Raw genomic sequence first — 21,199 nt, 5'->3', positions numbered from 1 at the left:
GGCTTTTCAGCCGGGCACCTTTCAATGGCCCAAACAGGGCATTAAGTATTTGGGTATTTTATTCCCAGCAAATTTGTCTGATTTATTTAGAGTAATTTTGACCCTTTAATAAAAAGGTTTTCAAGCGATGTGGGCAGGTGGGCTTCATTACATTTATCTATGATTGAGAAGGTTAATGTTATTAAAATGAACTGTATTCCAAAATTCAACTACCTACTACAATCTCTCCTTATAGATGTCCCCCTCTCTTATTTCAAGCAATTTGATAACATAGCGAAGTCTTTCATTTGAAATGGTAAATGTCCCACATTACATTTCAGTAAGTTACATAGGCCGATTGACAAAGGTGGGCTAGGCCTACCCAAGATTTTGTTTTATTACTATGCGTTCAGTCTCAGACATTTGGCTCATTGGACGCTTCCACCTGAGAGAGCCCCTCCTTGGTTTTGTATTGAACAGGAAGTCCTTGCCCCTATTTCACCATTGCACAGCCTTTCCATCAAACTAACCGGAGAGCTGAAGTCACACCCCGTTATCTCGCATATGCACTCGGTATGGACAAAAGTGTCCAGAGTGTTTAATTCAGACATTTATTTAAATGTAGCCTCGAGCATATGTCTGAACCCTAAATTACATATTAATAAGTCCCCTTTCTGTTGGTCAGAGTGGATTGGGAGGGGGGTTACTATACTCGGTGACCTATATGAGAGTGGAGTGTTGAGATCTTTTGATAATTTGGTTCAACATTTTAAGATTCCTAGATCCCAGTTCTTTAGGTATTTACACCTGCGCCACCTGCTCTGTACTATTTTTGGGAGTAGTGTACACCCCCCCTAAAGCGGCAGATACTCTGGGAGAGGTGATTACTGCTTTTGGAAAAAGTCATGAGGCATCAGTGTATTACTCCCTGCTAATTCTGAGTCTGGGGGATGGAGCTTCATCTTCTTTCAAGAGATTATGGGAGAAGGATTTAAACCTGGTATTGGAGGGGAGGGAGTGTGGGCTAGGATCCTAAAAAGCATCAAGTCTGCATCTAGAGATGCAAGGGTCCGTCTGATGCAATTTAAGATTTTGCATCAGTTCTACTGGACCCCCCTGTAGATTGTATAGGTTGGGTCTTAAAGACACACCCACCTGCAGGTGGTGCCAATCACAAGATGGGGACACAATACATGTTTTCTGGGGATGTGTAAAGATCCAAGAATTTTGGTTGGGGGTTCAGAACTTTATGTGTGAGGTGTTGAACACTGATCTTTCATTTAGCCCCAGACTCTGTATCCTGGGCGATAGGTCGACACTTACCATAGAGGACAAATATTTAATAAGTTGGGTCCTAGCCGGAGTTATGATTGGTCAAAAAATCATCCTTAGGGAATGGACGTCGGCTGGGGCACCCTCATTTAGGGAATGGTGCGAAGAGATGGGCGAAGTGGCAGCGTTTGAGGAGATGTTCTTTAGAAGGCTGGGGAAATGGGATTTGTTTGTCAGAAAGTGGGGGGCTTTTTTGGATGGTTCATGGGGAGTGGCTGTGGAGAGGGATTTGTAGTTTAGTTGGGTATCTTTTTCATTGATTTTTTTAATGTATTGTTTTTATTTATTTTATTTGGATGATCTAGTTGTTGGTGACCACATTAGTGCATGTTTGGGGGGGGGGGGGGGGATAATGTGAATAATTGATTCCATTTTTTATGTTGTGTTTGTATGTTTTATCTTTGGAATCAATAAATTTGTTGTTAAAAAAATAAAAAAATAAAAATCACTTTACGACAACAGGTGGAAAAATACCAATATAAATTAGAACATAAATGTAATTGTCAATAATAATAATAATTATGATAATAATAATAATAATAATAGAAAAATAAACCATGACCTATTGATAGTTTAACACAAATCTCAAAAACAGTGATTGTCAGGGATGTTCCACAATATTTCAGAGTTTGGACATTAATTTTATTACCACCTGCTGCTGGAATCTCCAACAGGCAAAGGCAGGAACTGAGTTTAGACTTTGCGCTGGAAACCAGCCGTGCATCTGAAACATCTTGGCGCAATGACCTATTTCTCAGGAAAATAGCAAATTGCGCTTTGCGGCACTTCGTTAACATATAATACACCCACAGTTTGTGCGCATACACCCACAGATAGCACAAACACTCCCACCCATGCCCACTTTCGCTTTGCACTGGCAAAAATTTTATGAGACTTAACGCTTGGCCGTTGCTCATAACGCTGTGCTGCATTGAAAGCTCAAATTGGATCTGAAAATTCCACATCCACAGATGGTAGGAAATCTGTGCACCAACCCCCCCCCCCCCCATGCGACACACCAATATAAATTACTGACTTTCCGTCTGTCATCTGTTGTTTGTCGGATGCATTGAAAAGTCTGCTTAAGACATGGAGTAAATCCACCAAATGTTAGGGGTGAGGAGAAAGAGGGTAAAAATGGTCATGGAAAACTCAATTATGTAGCCTCTGTAGTGCTCTATATTGGGTTATAATGTCTTGTTCAGGCTCTATATAAAGGATTTAAAATATTCACAGTATTTCCACAGGGTCCAGTTACTCAAGTGTTTGTAGTGGTTCTGGTCTGTGTAAGAGTGCTGTTTTGGACTGTTCTTCCCTGTTGCAGCATAAGCAGAGATGTCCAGTTCTGGAGGACCAGCTGGTGGATCTGGTGGTGTATGCCATGGAGCGGTCCGAGACAGAGGAGCAGTTTGATGACGGCGGCACCAGTCAGCTCCTTTGGCAGCATCTCTCCAGCCAGCTCATCTTCTTTGTTCTGTTCCAGTTCGCTAGCTTCCCTCACATGGTGCTGTCGCTCCATCAGAAGGTGAAGCTTAGGGGAGGGAACATGGGAAACATGGAACATGTCCATGAGGCTGTATAGGTTACAAGAGCGTTCACTTAATGTAATAGTTCAACTATAAATGTAAATTCTGTCATCACATACTCGCCTTCATTTCGCTCTAAACTTGTGTGCAGTTATATTTTCTGTAGAACTTCATGCAGTCCTTTTCCAAACAGTGACAGTGCATAGTGAGCACTTCTGTAAAAGCTCCAAAAATGACAAAAACCACAAGAAAAGTATTTTAAAAAAGTAGTACGTAGAACCTCCGCTGTAGCTCTCAAATCTCATTCTCCCTTTTGCAAATGTGAACTGGCGTGTTGCTTTTGGCTGCGATACACATGAGAACTACGGCTGCCGATTTAATGTGTTAAGCGCAATTAATTATATAAAAAATAACATGTTACAAAAATTAACAGGTAATCAAGCCTCCGACCAGTATGTTTTTGTTTTTACGAGGCGCATCAGCAGGGGGCAGTCAGCGCACCTCAACAAACCTCACAAGCAGCGCAGACACAGAATGAGAGTCATTCAGACATGACGCGTTCTTGACAGCTGAACGACACACAACAGATTGCAGTGAACTCCAGGTGCCATTTTCAAACTTTCAACACTATCAACTTGACACAGAATCCTTCAAACACAACATTAATTATGCTGATAAATAATGCCAAACCTGGTGCGATGGACAAGTTATATGGACAAATTTTATGGTGCTTTTTGTCTTTTTTGGAGCTTAACAGCCGTAGTCACTTTGAATTGTTGTTTTATAGAAAAAATTAGTATGAACATTTTTCAGAATTTCTCACTTTGTGTTCCAAAGAAATCATAATGGCATACGGGTTTGGAACAACATGAAGGTTCATTTTATCTTTGAGTGAAATGCTGAAGTTCTGGGTCAATTTGACCCATTTAAACATTTAACACTGATTTGTATCAACTTACCTTTTTGTCTGAAACTTCATGACATCCTCCACGGAGGTGATCTGGACCTGACCCACACACACCCATAAAATTAACCAACACATGCAAACAAACACCCATACAGTGGCAAGAAAATTATGTGAACCCTTTGGAATTACCTGCATTTATGTATAAATTTGTCTTAAAATCTGTTTTAATCTTCATCTAAGTTACAGTAATGAACAAACACAATCTGTTTTAACTAGCACACAAATGATTGTATTGTTCTTGTACATATTGAATACATCATTAAAACATTCACAGTGTAGGTTGGAAAAACGTATGTAAACCTCTAGGCTAATGATGTCAACAAAAGCTAATTGAGTCAGGAGTTGGCAAACCTGGCATCAGATTAATGAAACGAGATTGGAGGTGTGTATTAGAGTTACTTTGACTTATAAAAAAAATCACTCAAACATTGTGAGTTTGCTATTCACAAGAAGCATCTGCTGACGTGGTCCATGCCTCGCAAAAAAGAGATATCAGAAGACCTATGATCAAGAATTGTTGCTTTGCATAAGCTGGAAAGGGTTACAAAAGATATCTTGAAGAGCTTAGATATTCATCTGTCCACAGTTAGACAAATTGTCTATAAATGGAAACAATTTAGTACTATAGGTACTCTCCCTAGAAGTGGCCATCCAGCCAAGATGACCCAAAGGGCACACCACAGAATGCTCAGTGAGGTAAAAAAGAACCCTAGAGTGACAGCTAAAGTCTTGAAGGAATCATTGGAACTGACATCTCTGTTCATGAGTCTACTATACGGAAAACATTAAACAGGCATGATGTCCATGGCAGGACACTACGAAGGAAGCCGCTGCCTTCCAACAAAAACATTGCTGCACACCTGAAATTTGCCAAAGACCACCTTGACACTCCACAACGCTACAGGGGAAATGTTTTGTGGACTGATGAAACTAAGATTGAATTGTTTGGGAAGAACATGTTGCACTACGTATGGAGTGAAAAGGGCACATACCAACATGAAAACATCATCCCAGCGGAGTATGGTGGAGGGAGCATCATGATTTAGGGCTGCTCTGGGGCCTGGACCGCTTGCCATCATCAAGGAAAAAAATTAATTCCCAAGTTTATCAAGATATCCTACAGGATAATGTCAGGGTGGCTGTGCACCAGCTGAAGATCAGTAGAAGTTAAATGATGCAGCAGGACAATGACCCTAAACATCGAAGTAAATCCACTACAGAATGGCTTCAAAAAAAGAAAATCCACCTTTTGGGGTGTCCCAGTCAGAGCCCAGACCTTAACCCAATAGAGATGCTGTGGAATGACCTCAAGAGAGCGGTTCACACTGAATATACTAAGAATATGGCTGACCTAAAGCAGTTCTGTAAGGAAGAATAGTCAAAAATTCCTTCTGAACGTTGTGCAGGTCTAATCCGCAGCTACTGGAAACACTTGATTGAGGTTATTGGTGCCAAAGAAGTATTGACCAGTTATTATATCCACTTACTTTTTCAATAGCACTGTGAATGTTTAATGGGATGTGTTCAATAAAGACATGAAAGATTATAATCCTTTGCGTGTTGTTATCTTATGTACATTATGACATTGATGAAGATGACTTTGATGAACTGCACAGAAGGGTTAAAGATGTAGTGACATATGTAGCTACATGCTGCTAAATAAGCTGTGCACATCAAGTGTGCCACAAAAGCACTCACACAGGAAAACATGCATACTTGAATGTTTCTTCATATTAATTATGTTGCTTGCTCTCCTTTCTTGTCTCCTAGGAAAGATATTTTAGCCTGTATTTCACTAAATATGTGCTTGTTCCACTTCCTCTGAGCAGCTGGCCGGTCGAGGGTTGATTAAAGGGAGGGATCACTTGATGTGGGTGCTCCTACAGTTTATCTCCAGCAGTATTCAGAAGAATGCTCTGGCTGACTTCCTGCCCGTAATGAAGCTCTTTTACCTGCTCTACCCTGAGAAAGAGGTGAATGAACTTGTCACTGAAATGGTGTTTTCATTTAAGCAATACATGATGGCCTACGGCAGATAACAATATATATTACATTATAGTTATTAGGGGTGGCCGATATAAGCAAACATTTATATTGCAATATTCTTGAAATATTTGGTCGCACTTGCCCCCTCAGAAATGGCATGACACCTCTTCTTAAAAAGTCATGGAAAAGTCATGAAAATTTCTATAGTAAGAAAAAAACTTTTTTTTTAGCGATGCTCTGCCCTAGAAATTGCTTTCTGTGTGTACAATCTCTGTAAAATTATTTAATAAAAATGCTTACCCAGTCATTCAGATGACATAAATGCATGGTTAAAGTAGTTATTTAAGGTGTTACTTGGGTGTTAAACAGAATTATCAATATTTCTTATTTTGTCAGATTCTCATTTTGACCTTTCTTGCAAGAAAAAAGCAAGAAAGAAATCAATTTAGGGGGCATGAAATTGAAGTAGCACATCAGTTTTCATTTTAACCATCTATGCGTCTTCACTCTCTGTATGTGTGTGAGAGAGAGAGAGCGCACTCTCATCCAAGACAGTGAGAAAGCACCTTTTAATTCAAAAATAATGCAGAAGTATTTGTAGCACAAACTCTGATTGCAGTGCACATTTCCCTACCATGTGACAGCGTTTTGCATAACTGCCAAAGTCTTTCTAGCAAGTCAATCCACTGTCGGTCATCTTTGGAACGCTCTCGGGAGGTTATTTCCAGTCATGCCAGTGCAGCTCCTATCTACTTGAATGGAGGAACACCGAAATCTAAAAAAAAAACGGTTGGTCAAGATTACGATCCAAGAACATATTTCAAGTCAGCAATAAAATCTGACAATACTGGAATCATAAATTGTGATTCTTAACCTCATATTACACTTAAAAACACAATTTTCCCGGCTTGTATAGCTTGTATGAACGTTCTAGAGTTAATTGACAGATGATGTCTGTATCTGAAAGGTGATTGACTTCCTTTCTACATCCGTTGACCGTCGGGCGCTCAGAGCTCCTTTGTTGAGCGTTCCAATTTCTCCCATTCATTTTAATAGAAGTGGCCCGTCTCTGCTGAAAAATCTCTGATAACTGCGATAGAAATAATACATTAAAATTTTTACCAGTTGACGCATTTTTACTGGTATATCGCCCACGTCTAATAATTATATTAAACTTAAAGGAGTAAGTAGTTCACCCAACAATGAGAATCTATCTACTTGAATGGAGAAAATCTAAAAAAAATGTGCTCAAACTCATATGACTTTCTTCTGCAGAACAAAAACTAAGATTTTTTTTTAGAATATCTCGGATGTTTTTGTCAGTACAATGTAAGTCAGTGGGGTCCAAAACTTTCAACCTTCAAAAAGATATACAGTAAAAGCAGCATAAAGGTAATCCATGCAACTCTAGTGATTCAGATTAATGTCGCCCGCATGTTCACGTGAGAACTTCCCGTTGTATTGTGTACACATCAGTTCTTGTGTGAACATTTGATTGTGTTCCGCAGAAGTAAAAGTCATATGCGTTTGTGACTGTATGAGGGTAAAAAAATTATGAGAGAATTAATGTCTTTTCAGTGTCTTCGAACGTCACTCCAGGAGTTATTTTCAAGTAGAAAGTGGGAGAAAACTTTCCCTGGAATACACCAATAGTCTCAGCTTTAAACGGCACACTTCTCTCTACAGGAGCAGACTGCACACACAACTGGAAAGCAATTGTGAAAATCACAAGCTGCAATTAGCTTTCTCCTGAGAAAAATCTATTTCTAGCAGTCTGTTATTTGCATTACAAATGTTACCTTGAAGCATATGCAAACGAAATAGTCATTTGTGCATTTGCCGTCATTACTGATGTTTGCATGCATGTTGTTATCTGTATGGTTGCCCATGTGCATACCACAGCAGGAAAGCTGAGATGAAAGCCAAACTACTGGCTCTGTCTGCTGGGATGATGTGTGATTAGAGCCGATGTCTGATTGAGCCATTAACCCGGAGCATCTGTGAATGACAGATGTACTGAGACCGCTCATCAGCCTTCTAGTTTAACTAAAGGATGTAACAAGCTCAAGGCAATTAGACACTCGCCCTGAGGAGAACATTAAAGATTTCAGCCTCAAAAAAGCCCACTCTCTGCTTTCCTTCACATTGGAATCTGACTGTATTGATGATCTTGATGACATGGAGTCCTTTCAAACCCTGTTGTTCGTTCTTGTATAACAGATGCTTTAAATGCCTCGTATAGTCTCGGCCTCAGATAGCACATCCACACAAAAAGGGCAAGAGCTTTCTCAAAACTGAAAACTTCATTGCGAAATTGGCTGGCTTTACACAATCGAGCGCAACAGTTGGGTTCTGGAAGTAAAAATCCCATTCATTTTCTCCATAGACGAAGGCAGATGTCTTATGTCTGGAGTGAAAGCGTGTCAAGGTGTTCTGGGAGGCAATAGTAGACGATCATTTTAATGACATGCTTTGGCATTTCAGAATAACCAGAGCAACATTTGAGATGCTATGTAATGATATTTGACTGCTGTTTAGTCCAGTTATGAGAATATTATTCAGTCACCTGACTTTTTAATGCGCATTATTCGATAAGTATGTTGCCACTGGTGGTAGCCTAATGGTTAAGGATTTATTATGATAACAAAAAAAAATATTGCAGCTTCATCCGAATATTATCTTATAACTTCTCTAAAGTGAAATGCTTATTTAATAGTGCATTATAGTGAAAGGACGCTATCATAAAGTGTGGGTTTGTTTGTTGTGTTTTTAGTGTATTCCTGTCCCAGACATCAACAAGCCCCAGTCCACTCATGCCTTCGCAATGACCTGCATCTGGATCCACCTGAACCGCAAAGCTCAAAACGACAACTCCAAACTGCAGATCCCCATTCCACACTCGCTCAAGCTGCATCATGAGTAAGACACTTACACACACACTGAACTAACTGCTCATTGGTCAAGCACAAACCGCAGCTCAGTACAGTTGTCACTCCTCTTCTGAGTGCTTAATCTTGTAAACTACACAACCGTTATTTCCAAAAGATAAATGTTGCTAATGTTACTTAAAAAATGGCAACTGTTGACATCCATGTTTCTTGTTTATGGACATGAGATGGCAAACCATTGCAACAAGAAAGGCAACAGCTGTTACGTGCCACATTTATCAGTCATATTTATCCTCCTAAATTTACTTACGCTGTACGTATGTGGCCTGAACAAACAGATGCATTTACACTTGGTCGTGTCCTTTATGGGTCTCAAATCGCCTCCCCAAGTGTTTGGATTGCTTTCTTTCTCAAATGCATCTTGGAGAGCATTTACACTTGGTCTTTTCATGGTCAGTAAAATGCTTGAAGTGACCCCAGTGTAAATACCCCCCGTGAGTCCCATCAGATCTCACTTACTCTTTCTTTCTCTCTGTGTGTGTTCAGGTTTCTTCAGCAGAGTCTGCGTAATAAGAGTCTGCCAATGACAGATTACAAGATCGCTCTGCTGTGTAATGCATATTCCACAAACTCCGAGTGTTTCACGCTGCCCATGGGTGTGCTGGTGGAGACCATCTATGGTAACGGCACCATGTGGATCACTCTGCCTGGCACCAACTGCATGGCGTCTGGATCCATCACGCCCCTACCAATGAACCTACTTGACTCCCTTACTGTTCACGCCAAAATGAGGTTAGAGGAGATATTTACTCACAAATACACTACAAATAACATTGTTTAACACCAGGCGTGACACGATACAGCAGTAAGCGATAAAAGCTAACCAGTCGCGACAAGTTTCGGGACATTTAGCCGATCACTTGGTTTCTATTTCTGCTCCATTGTGCTTAATAGGCCCAACCAAAGAGAAATCTAATTGGTCCAAAATACTGCTTCTCATAATGAGAGGTAAATATCGGTTTTACCATTTAATCGGTTTTCGGCAAAGATCAACGCTGATAGTTCCTGATAGTTTTTTTTATTATTATTTCTCCGTGTTCCTCTGTGGCCAGAGCTGGTAGATTCTATAGTACAACAGCGGCCTCTAGAGGAGAAATAACATCAAATATATTCTGATTGGCTGTGATTGTGTCACATTGTGCAGCAGTTTCACTTGCAGTTTGCACTAGTTAGGGTACGATGTAAGGATGCTACAAATGAATGCTACTGATGAACCCTGAATCTGCCTGTATATGTGTGTGCTTGTTTATGCATGGTTGGATCTGACTTAGAGATCATGTGGGAATGCTTTTGTTCTTGTGAAGAGCTGATTTGTCCTATCAGCACACTTTCTGAAGTTTAAAGAGATAATCTTCAAATTTCCAGGCCAGAAGTAGTTCTCATGAGACCACACATACTGTCTTTTGATTTAAATTAACACATGCGCTCTTACACATGTGAACACCTGTTAGTCATTTTTATGTAGCGCTTTTTTGTTTCACTGTTGAAAGTTATTTCTTCATTTAACCATAAAACCTAACAAAACACAAACTTACAGGTAAGATACATACAATTAAAAAATACAAATGATCTAAAACCAATTTAATTACATAGGGTGATCTCACAGATTTCTCATTGGAGGAGATTGAAGTCCATTGCAATATTTTAGGATTGGCTTTGAATTTGAGATATCTCGCCTTATGAAAATGATATGTACTCAACATACAAATGCAATGTAACATATTACATAACTCTTTATTACCAGATTCATGATTATGGAAAATAGTGATTGTGCTATAAACATTAACAATGTGATAAAATGCAAGAAATGAAGAAGCTGAAATATGGGACCAAAAACCTTTAGAATAAGAACAAAAATAAAACAGCTGAGAAATAAACATAAAGAGCACACTGGGGAAATATTTGCATTAAATTAAAGTGCGTATTTTCCGGAGTATGTATTTTTTCCTTCTTCTGGTGTGTCATTCGAAAGGCACTGCGACGTGTATAACACAAAGCGATATGTATAACATAATTGATGTCGCGCAATCAAACAAGATTTAAACATGCTTACAAACAGATGAAAACCTTATAACAGTAGTAGCATTGTAAAGTAGCCTATTCAGAGTATGTTGCCTTTACAAAATATTTTATGCAACCAGTTTGCAACATTATTGTGCTAACAAACTCTAGACCGCTGTCAAATGCAGAGATGCACATTTAAATTGCTATTTCAGAGATGTCCACCGTCGACAGTCATTAACGTTAATGAATGAATGAATATAATACAACAAGCATATTGTTTCACTCAAAGACTAAAAGCTGTTTATTTGTATACAGCATAGAGTTCGACACATGGCCCTTTGGATTTTGGTGTGAATGTGGCTTTTGCACTTATAAAAAGTGACCTTGAATTAATTTATTATTATTATTTTTTTTAGTATTCATTAGTTTTTGGAACACAGCATATTATAAAATTTTACATTTTTACAACCCGCCTTAATTAAACAAGAAAATGCCTTGAGATAGCAGACAATCCTGAGATATTTAGTATGGGATAATGTACAGTCAGCCGATTGTAATCCCAAAGTAAACCCTGACAGTTGATCAGGACCCCGACACGAAGCGGATAACAACCGGCTGACTGTACATTATCCCGCTTATTACATGGCTACTAACAAAATAAATAAATACGGTACATGTTTTTTTTAATACTTTATATATATATATATATAAAGCAATATCACATGAGCAAGAGTGTGATATGGCCCTACATCAGCACTGCTGTGATTCGGCCGCAGGCACGAGTGCTGTTGGTAATCACAGCAGTGCTGATTTAGGGCCATATAGCACGATTGCGAGTGTGATATTACTTATATACAACAGTTCAATGAACAAGTAAATCTTTAAAAAATGGGGAAAAACTGAGTACGGTCACAAAAAACGCATTTGTGCATGGAACTGCTTTCTTACATGACGGATGAGAATGGATGTATGTGCTCCTGTTGATGATGCTGTATTCTGTTAGTCAGCTTTCTGAAGATAATGTCATATTGGTGAAATGCATCCTGTTTTCTCTGTGGAAAAATAGCCGTCCGAGTGGGGGTTATTTAAGCGCCTGGAGTTTGTGTAATTAATCAGTCTGTTGTGTCTCTCAGCTGTAATGAGGCTTAATGCTGAAGTTGTTAGTTTAAAGCCATTTAAAACTATTTCCTAGCTTTAGTAGTGTAGTAGTAATACAATACAAGCAATCACGGAAGTGCTGTTGAATATAAACACTGAGTGACACTGACTCACTTCACGTCACCTAACTGGCACAAATTACATACAAAAATTATCTTTTGCCTCCACCTGCTGGCTAAAATACATAAAGTCACAAACATACATGTAAAGTGACAGATGGCTCTAAGCACATCTGCACTGCTCTTACACTTTAGTTTAGAATGGCACGAACACATGCGGAGTGATACACACAGTGTCAGACCATCAGTGCTCATGGAATGTCTGTCGTCCAATCAGATTCGAGGACCAGAACTAACTGGTGTGTGTGTGTGTGTGTATCAGTGTGTGTGTGTGTATATATATATATATATATATATATATATATATATATATATATACACACACACACACACACCACTGGTCAAAAGTTTTGAAACACTTGACTGAAATGTTTCTCATGATCTTAAATCCAAATATTTGTTTGTTTTTTCATAAAACTTGTGTTGTGTTTGCAATTGTTGGTTAACCATTAGAGGATATATATTTTTGAATATTTTGAATGATAGATCAAAAGGATAAACAATAAAGACATTTTTCACAGCCTTTTTTGCTCATATTTACCAAGGGTGCCAATATGTTTGGCCACCACTGCATATGTATAAATATATATTTATATAGATATGTATGTGTGTGTATGTATATTTGATGATGCCCCCTTCTCGGTTTTCTTAATATCTACTTTAGTTTTAAGTTGCATTACGCTTACATGTGGTCAAAAAACAAAAATTCACTAGCCAATGGCGATTCTTTTTCCAGCGTGTCTGCAGAGGGTTGGAATGGGATAGGTTATCAGTAAATAATGACTTAAATTTAAGTCTGCTCCTCACACAAAGCTATTGTATGACTTTAGAAGATTTGCATTATAGAGCATAAGTCATTTGGACTTTTTTTTAATTATTTCTTTTTTGTGGCTGTTTTGTCATTTTGGAGCTTGACAGCCCCATTCCTTAATCACGTGACAGTCATTGTTGGGTGAACTGTTCATTTAAGAAAGGGCTGTCTATACCTTCACTGTCTTTTTGACTTATTTAGGGCATATGGTTTATTTGTTTGGTCTGAACTGGAGTGTGATTCTGCCTCCGCAGGTCTCTTTTCACATTGTACTACTTGATTGTATTTGATTATTTGATTGTTTATTTGTAAATGTAAGTATCAACATGAAATTAATACTGAAGCTAGGTACTGACACCAAAAATGGAAAGTGTTGCTCGCTTTACTTTTTACTGGGGGTGTCGATTTAACTTATTAATTCAGTGCAATTAAGTATTTAAAAAAATAACACATTAAAAAAAGTATGCAATTAATCACGTCCCCAGACTGTAACAAGGAATATTCCTACCATCTGAGTAATTCAAGCATGAAGTACCAACTTTTTTCAGCAGGGGGCAGGAAACGAAACTTCAGCTGTAAAGAGAACAAACCACACTCAAGATGTTTTCAAAGTTTCAAACTACATTTAACTTCACACAGCAAAGTAAAAACACTTGGCCTCAAAGTCCAGATTTTAAGCTTTTGAATGACACCTACTGTGTGTAGATCCTGCAAGTGGTTATTGAAATATTACCTAATATTTTTTTGCATTCAGCTTTCTCCAGCAATTTTATTGCAGGTCCCATGTTGGATTGTAGTTATTCCTTGCATTTTTGTTCTCCTGTCATCTGATTTCAGATGACCCTGTACAAGCACAATAAGTGGCCTGTGTCTGGAACATTCATCTATAACTCTTTGAATCACTTCTTTTAGTATCGGATGCATCATTTGAAGTGTGTGTTTGTGTTGTCTAATTTAATCTGAGGGCCACAGCTGGCCATAGAAAGGCCGCTTGTGTCTGCTGAATGGAGCGGCTCGTCCCACTGCCTGTGTGTTCCACTTTAGACACCAGTCACGAGCTCACCCTAATTACACCAGCAGTGAGGGCGGACCGCGGGGGACACAGATCTGTTTAAGGGCGTCTGACATTTCTGCCTCGTTCTTAAACTTACGGATACAGTGCATCCGGTAAGTATTCACAGCGCTTCACTTTTTCCACATTTTGTTATGTTACAGCCTTATTCCAAAATAGATTAAATTCATTATTTTCCTCAAAATTCTACAAACAATACCCCATAATGACAATGTGAAAGAAGTTTGTTTGAAATCTTTGCAAATTTATAAAAAATAAAAAAATGAAAAAAATCACACGTACATAAGTATTCACAGCCTTTGCCATGACACTCAAAATTGAGCTCAGGTGCATCCTGTTTCCACTGATCATCCTTGAGATGTTTCTACAACTTGACTGGAGTCCACCTGTGGTAAATTCAGTTGATTGGACATGATTTGGAAAGGCACACACCTGTCTATATAAGGTCCCACAGTTAACAGTGCATGTCAGAGCACAAACCAAGCCATGAAGTCCAAGGAATTGTCTGTAGACCTCCGAGACAGGATTGTACTGAGGCACAGATCTGGGGAAGGGTACAGAAAAATGTCTGCAGCATTGAAGGTCCCAGTGAGCACAGTGGCCTCCATCATCCGTAAATGGAAGAAGTTTGGAACCACCAGGACTCTTCCTAGAGCTGGCCGCCCGGCCAAACTGAGCGATCGGGGGAGAAGGGCCTTAGTCAGGGAGGTGACCAAGAACCCGATGGTCACTCTGACAGAGCTCCAGCGTTTCTCTGTGGAGAGAGGAGAACCTTTCAGAAGAACAACCATCTCTGCAGCACTCCACCAATCAGGCCTGTATGGTAGAGTGGCCAGACGGAAGCCACTCCTCAGTAAAAGGCACATGACAGCCCGCCTGGAGTTTGCCAAAAGGCACCTGAAGGACTCTCAGACCATGAGAAACAAAGATTGAACTCTTTGGCCTGAATGGCAAGCGACATGTCTGGAGGAAACCAGGCACCACTCATCACCTGGCCAATACCATCCCTACAGTGAAGCATGGTGGTGGCAGCATCATGCTGTGTGGATGTTTTTCAGCGGCAGGAACTGGGAGACTAGTCAGGATCGAGGGAAAGATGAATGCAGCAATGTACAGAGACATCCTTGATGAAAACCTGCTCCAGAGTGCTCTGGACCTCAGACTGGGGCGAAGGTTCATCTTCCAACAGGACAACGACCCTAAGCACACAGCCAAGATAACAAAGGAGTGGCTATGGGACAACTCTGTGAATGTCCTTGAGTGGCCCAGCCAGAGCCCAGACTTGAACCCGATTGAACATCTCTGGAGAGATCTGAAAATGGCTGTGCACCGACGCTCCCCATCCAACCTGATGGAGCTTGAGAGGTCCTGCAAAGAAGAATGGGAGAAACTGCCCAAAAATAGGTGTGCCAAGCTTGTAGCATCATACTCAAAAAGACTTGAGGCTGTAATTGGTGCCAAAGGTGCTTCAACAAAGTATTGAGCAAAGGCTGTGAATACTTATGTACGTGTGATTTTTTTTTTCGTTTTTTTATTTTTTATTTGTATAAATTTGCAAAGATTTCAAACAAACTTCTTTCACGTTGTCATTATGGGGTATTGTTTGTAGAATTTTGAGGAAAATAATGAATTTAATCCATTTTGGAATAAGGCTGTAACATAACAAAATGTGGAAAAAGTGAAGCGCTGTGAATACTTTCCGGATGCACTGTACATTTTCATTACCGCAGAATATATTAAAGTAATCAATGGACACAGATGACGCTGAATGTTCAGACTTTAAAATTATATGGATCATGACTAATGGCCATTGATAAAAATTTATTTGGAATTTGGGACAAATGTTGTCAGTAATTTATAGAATAAAACAAAAATTGTACTCAAACACATACCTGTAAATAGTAAAACTGATAATTTTGCAGTGGTCTCTTATTTCAAATCAAATCACTTTGTCACACAGCCATATACACAAGAGCAATGGTGTGTGAAATTCTTGGGTGCAGTTCCGATCAACATAGCAGTCGTGACAGTGATGAGACATATACCAATTTACAATAACATCAGATTAACACAACACAATTTAAACATCTGATATACACATAATTACACACAACAATATACAAATAATAACATACACTGTACAGTATACAATACGCACTATATAGATACACATTATTCAATAAAAATAAAAAATAAAAATATATAAAAAAGTATCTATAGTATATATAGATTGTACAGTATTGTACTGTATTGACTTTCAGCTGTCGGTTGATAGTCAGTTGTTAAGAGAGAACATAATATAATAATAATAATATAATTTATAATAGTCCGGTGTGAGATATAAGAGTAAGGGTAATAAAGTGCAGTGCTGATGTATTTTGATCGTGGGAGATCAAGAGTTCAGAAGTCTGATTGCTTGGGGGAAGAAGCTATCATGGAGTCGGCTGGTGCGGGTCCTGATGCTGCGATACCACCTACCTGATGGTAGCAGTGAGAACAGCCCATGGCTCGGGTGGCTGGAGTCTCTGATGATCCTCCGAGCTTTTTTCACACACCACCTGGTATATATTTCCTGGAGGGAGGGAAGCTCACCTCCAATGATGTGTCTGGGAGTTTGCACCACCCTTTGCAGTGCTTTGCGGTTGTGGGCGGTGCTATTGCCGTACCAGGCGGAGATGCAGCCAGTCAGGATGCTCTCTACAGTGCAGGTGTAGAACCGTGTGAGGATGTGGCGGTTCATTCCAAACTTCCTCAGCCATCTCAGGAAGAAGAGGCACTGATGAGCCTTCTTCACAACGACTTCAGTGTGGATGGATCATGTGAGTTCCTCAGTGATGTGGACACCCAGGAACTTGAAGCTGCTGACTCTCTCCACTGGTGCTCCATTGATGGTGATGGGACTGTGTTCTCTGTCTTTTCTTCTGAAGTCCACCACAAGCTCCTTTGTCTTACTGACGTTGAGGGAGAGGTTGTGCTCCTGACACCAGTGTGTCAGAGTGTGCACCTCCTCTCTGTAGGCTGTTTCATCATTGTCAGTGATCAGACCTACCACCGTCGTGTCATCAGCAAACTTAATGATGGCACTGGAGCTATGTGTTGCCACACAGTCATGTGTGTACAGGGAATACAAGAGTGGGCTGAGAACACAGCCCTGTGGGGCTCCAGTGTTGAGGGTTAGTGATGAGATGTTGCTGCCTATTCTAACCACCTGGCGTCTGCTTGACAGGAAGTACAGGATCCAGCTGCACAGCGAACTGTTTAAGCCCAGAGCCCGAAGTTTCTCATCAAGCTTGGAGGGCACTATGGTGTTGAATGCTGAGCTGTAGTCTACAAACAGCATTCTCACATAAGTGTGTGAATAAGAGAGCAGTGTGTATTGTAGATGCAATGGCATCATCAGTGGAGCGGTTGTTGCGGTAAGCAAACTGCAGCAGGTCAAGAGAGAGAGGCAATACAGAGCAGATGTAATCTCTGATTAGTCTCTCAAAGCATTTGCTGATGATGGGGGTCAGAGCAACAGGACGCCAGTCATTTAAGCAAGTTATTTTTGATTGTTTTGGAACAGGCACAATGGTGGATGTTTTAAAGCATGTGGGGACTACAGACAAAGAGAGGGAAAGGTTGAAAATGTCAGTAAAAACACCAGCCAGCTGGTTCGCGCATGCTCTGATGACACGGCCCGGAATGCCGTCTGGGCCCGCGGCTTTGCGGATATTCACCTGTCTGAAGGATCGGGTTACATCCGCTACAGAGACGGAGAGTGAACTAACCTCTGTAGCTTCAGCCGCGAGAGCTCTCTCTGTGAGGGCGGTGTTATTTCCCTCAAAACGAGCATAAAAAGTATTTAGCTCATCCGGGAGAGAAGCAGCGGTGTTCATGGCAGAGTTTTTATTCCCTTTAAAGTCCGTGATGATGTTAATTCCCTGCCACATGCTTCTAGAGTTGGTGGTGTTAAACTGTCCTTCAGTCTTGTTCCTGTACCGGTGTTTTGCGGTTCTGATAGTTTTTCGTAGGGCATAACTGGCTTGTTTATGCTCCTCTGCATTCCCGGAATTAAAAGTGGAGGTCCGCACATTAAGTGCCGCGCGAACATCGCTATTAATCCAAGGTTTCTGATTCGGATAGATCCGTATTGTTCTGGTCGGAACCACATCCTCTACGCACTTTCTGATGAAACACATTACGCTATCAGCGTAAAGCTCGATGTCGTCATCAGAGGCAGACCGGAACATCTCCCAGCCTGTGTGATCAAAACAGTCTTGTAGCATAGAGTCTGATTGGTCCGACCAGCACTGGATCGTTCTGAGGGTGGGTGCTTCCTGTTTCAATTTCTGCCTGTAAGCGGGCAGAAGCAGAATGGAAGAGTGATCCGATTTGCCAAATGGTGGGCGGGGGAGGGATTTGTAGCCATCCCGGAAGGGAGAGTAGCAATGGTCCAAAACCCGGTCCCCTCGTGTGTTGAAACTAATGTGCTGGTGATATTTTGGTGCGACTGATTTTAAACTGGCTTTATTAAAGTCCCCGGTCACAAAGAACGCAGCCTTAGGGTGCGCGGTTTCCTGCTTGCTTATAATCCCATACAGTTCCTTGAGTGCCCGGTCTGTGTCGGCTTGTGGCGGGATGTACACAGCTGTGATAATGACCGCTGTGAATTCCCTCGGTAGCCAGAATGGTCGACACAGAAGCATAAGAAATTCCAGATCAGGAGAGCAGAAAGACTTAATAGAATGTACGTTCCTCTGATCACACCAGGATTTGTTGATCATAAAACATACACCACCACCTATGCTTTTACCTGAGAGGTTTTTCGCTCTGTCCGCTCGGTGCACAGAGAACCCCGCGGGTTCAATGGCTGAGTCTGGAATCTCCGCAGACATCCAATTTTCTGTTAGGCAGATAATGCAGCAGTCCCTCGTCTCTCGTTGGAAAGAGATCCACGCTTTCAGCTCGCAGAGCTTGTTATCCAGAGACTGAACATTTGCCAGTAGAATACTGGGTAGCGGGGGTCGATTTGCACGACGTCTTACTCTGATGATAACACCGGCCCTGTTTCCCCTTTTCCTTTGCGTTTCCGTGGCCGTGCTGCCCAGACAAAGGGCTCCGCTTGCGTGTTTGTAAACAGCGGGTCGGCATTGAGACATGTGAAGTCCGGTTTACGGTGTGAAATTGCTGAACCAATGTCCAAAAGTGTTTCTGTCGTGGACAATAAGGCAGACAACATCCAAGACAAAAAACATAAGAATTGTGAACAAAACAAACAAAACACTACTATGTTGTGTCGGAGCTCGCAACGCAGCAGCCATACTCGCCGCCATCTTGAGTCAACGTATTTTACACACAGCTCCATATTTGATTCCGGAGCTGTGTGTGTATGTGTGTGTGTGTATATGTATATATATATATATATATATATATATATATATATATATATATACTGTATATATTAATGTTAATATTATGAGTGTATGGTCAAATCATTTTCTGAAGAACAAAAGAGAATCTGCTTCATGGATGGAGTTGGGAATGTCGTTCCACCTAGGTACAGTGGAAAGTGATTTGGTGCCTCTTTGTGTTGGTACAACAAGATGCCACTCATTAGCCTCAGCAGGCTTCTGGTGGGAATGTAGCTCTGCAGGAATGATTTTAGGTAAGCTGGAGCAGATCCACTGACTGTTTTGTATGCCAGCATCAGAGCCTTGAACTTGACACGTGCAGCAACTGGCAGCCAGTGTAGAGAGACAAGGAGTGGTGTAACATGCGCTCTCTTTGGTTCGTTGAAGGCCAGATGTTCTGCTGCATTCTGGATCATTTGCAGAGGCCTGATTTCACATGCAGGAAGGCTGGCATTGAGAGCATTACAGTAGTCCAGTCTAGATATGACAAATGACTAGGGCTGCAACTAATGATTATTTTGATAATCGATTAATCTAACGATTATTAGACCGATTATTCAACTATTCTGCGATTATTGCAACGATTAATCATTCGCACTTAACCGATTACTCAGCTTGTACCCTGACTTAAAAGGTTGTATTAAACGTGCTTACTAACAATAAAGAGGACAAAATCATCTTTTAAAAATACCTCTAAATGACATTCACTGAATTAAAGGAAAAAACCTTTAAGTTTAATTCAGTAAAGAAATTCACTGTTTTTGTCTTGTTTCCCATTTAAAATTGTCTAAAAATCCTTAAAACAAGATACATTTACTTGAGAAGCAACAGATATTTAGACTTTCTTTAAGAGAATGTATCTTAAATATAAGTGTATTTTTTCACTTGATTATACTTCTGCGAGTGCAGTAAAGACAAAATATACTTCTATTCAAGATCTATTCTCTAAAAGCAAGTCTAAATATCTCAGGTGAATGCATCTTTATTTTAAAGATTTTTAGATATTTTCAAATATTTGTATTTTTAATATTATATTCAACATTCTCAGATAACAGTTTTTTCTTCTGCAGTATAGCTGCTAAAGTAAATGTATGTTGTTTTAAAGGAGTTTTAGATATTTATATTGGAAAACAAGCCAAAACAAAAACAAATCAAAAACGTGTTTTGTTGCAGTGTATAATGGGGTGAAGACTACCCTCTCTCACCTTTCTGTTCACTTCAATCCATCTTTAACTCTCTCTTATTAATAAAGCTGCGTTTTGCCAATTTTCCTAATTATAAGAAATGCACAGTGACACATATATTATGATAAGTCGCTAGTCATCATGTTATAATCTAGCTGCATTAAGCGTGTGCGCTCGAGGGATGAGCGTCCCCGCGACAGAGTGTGCATCAGCCAGGTGTAGTTTCAATCTCTCCCAACTCTGAGAGGCGCTGACCTCACAGAGAAATGCCAGTTTCAGAGTTTGTAGTAATTTACATGATCTGCTTCCGTATTATTTGAACTTTAATAAAGCTATAACACATTAAATATAACTGCATTAAAGATGTAACGCTGGGGTGTTTCCTTAATAGACCTCCGCCTCCACTTATTCCACAACGAGAGTGCTTCTGTATTTAATTATTTTGTATTTTTGCATTATAATTCCCTCATACTTTGCGATCTACGTCACCTGAAGCTGTGAAAGTTCATCTTGACTGTGATCTGTGTAATTCTTCCTCTCCTCAGTCAAGGCGTGAGCTGCAGTGCTGCTCTCACACGTCATCATTAGAGTTTAAAGTGATCTCATGTTACGTTAAATGAGATCAAACAACTATTCGACAGCGAAAAATGTTGTCAACAATTTTTTATTGTTGTTAACATCAACTAATCATTTCAGCCCTACAAATGACTGAACAAGGAG

The 21,199-nt window shown here is 40.2% G+C and overlaps 1 protein-coding gene across 1 annotated transcript in view; it reads left to right on the top strand.

Moving 5' to 3' along the window:
* The window catches only part of LOC127416019 (mediator of RNA polymerase II transcription subunit 23-like), a 119,309-nt gene that overhangs the window by 53,438 nt on the left and 44,672 nt on the right, over positions 1 to 21,199 (top strand). The window contains exons 10-13 of the mRNA XM_051655090.1: positions 2,636 to 2,836; positions 5,634 to 5,777; positions 8,564 to 8,709; positions 9,225 to 9,470. Coding sequence (XP_051511050.1) covers positions 2,636 to 2,836; positions 5,634 to 5,777; positions 8,564 to 8,709; positions 9,225 to 9,470 — 737 coding nt within the window. The remainder of the gene's footprint in view (positions 1 to 2,635; positions 2,837 to 5,633; positions 5,778 to 8,563; positions 8,710 to 9,224; positions 9,471 to 21,199) is intronic.

The sequence above is a fragment of the Myxocyprinus asiaticus genome, chromosome 25, assembly GCF_019703515.2.
Source record: "Myxocyprinus asiaticus isolate MX2 ecotype Aquarium Trade chromosome 25, UBuf_Myxa_2, whole genome shotgun sequence".
NCBI classification, from domain to species: domain Eukaryota; kingdom Metazoa; phylum Chordata; class Actinopteri; order Cypriniformes; family Catostomidae; genus Myxocyprinus; species Myxocyprinus asiaticus.
Note: the sequence above shows the minus strand (reverse complement) of the source record. Positions and strands in the feature narration are given on the sequence as shown.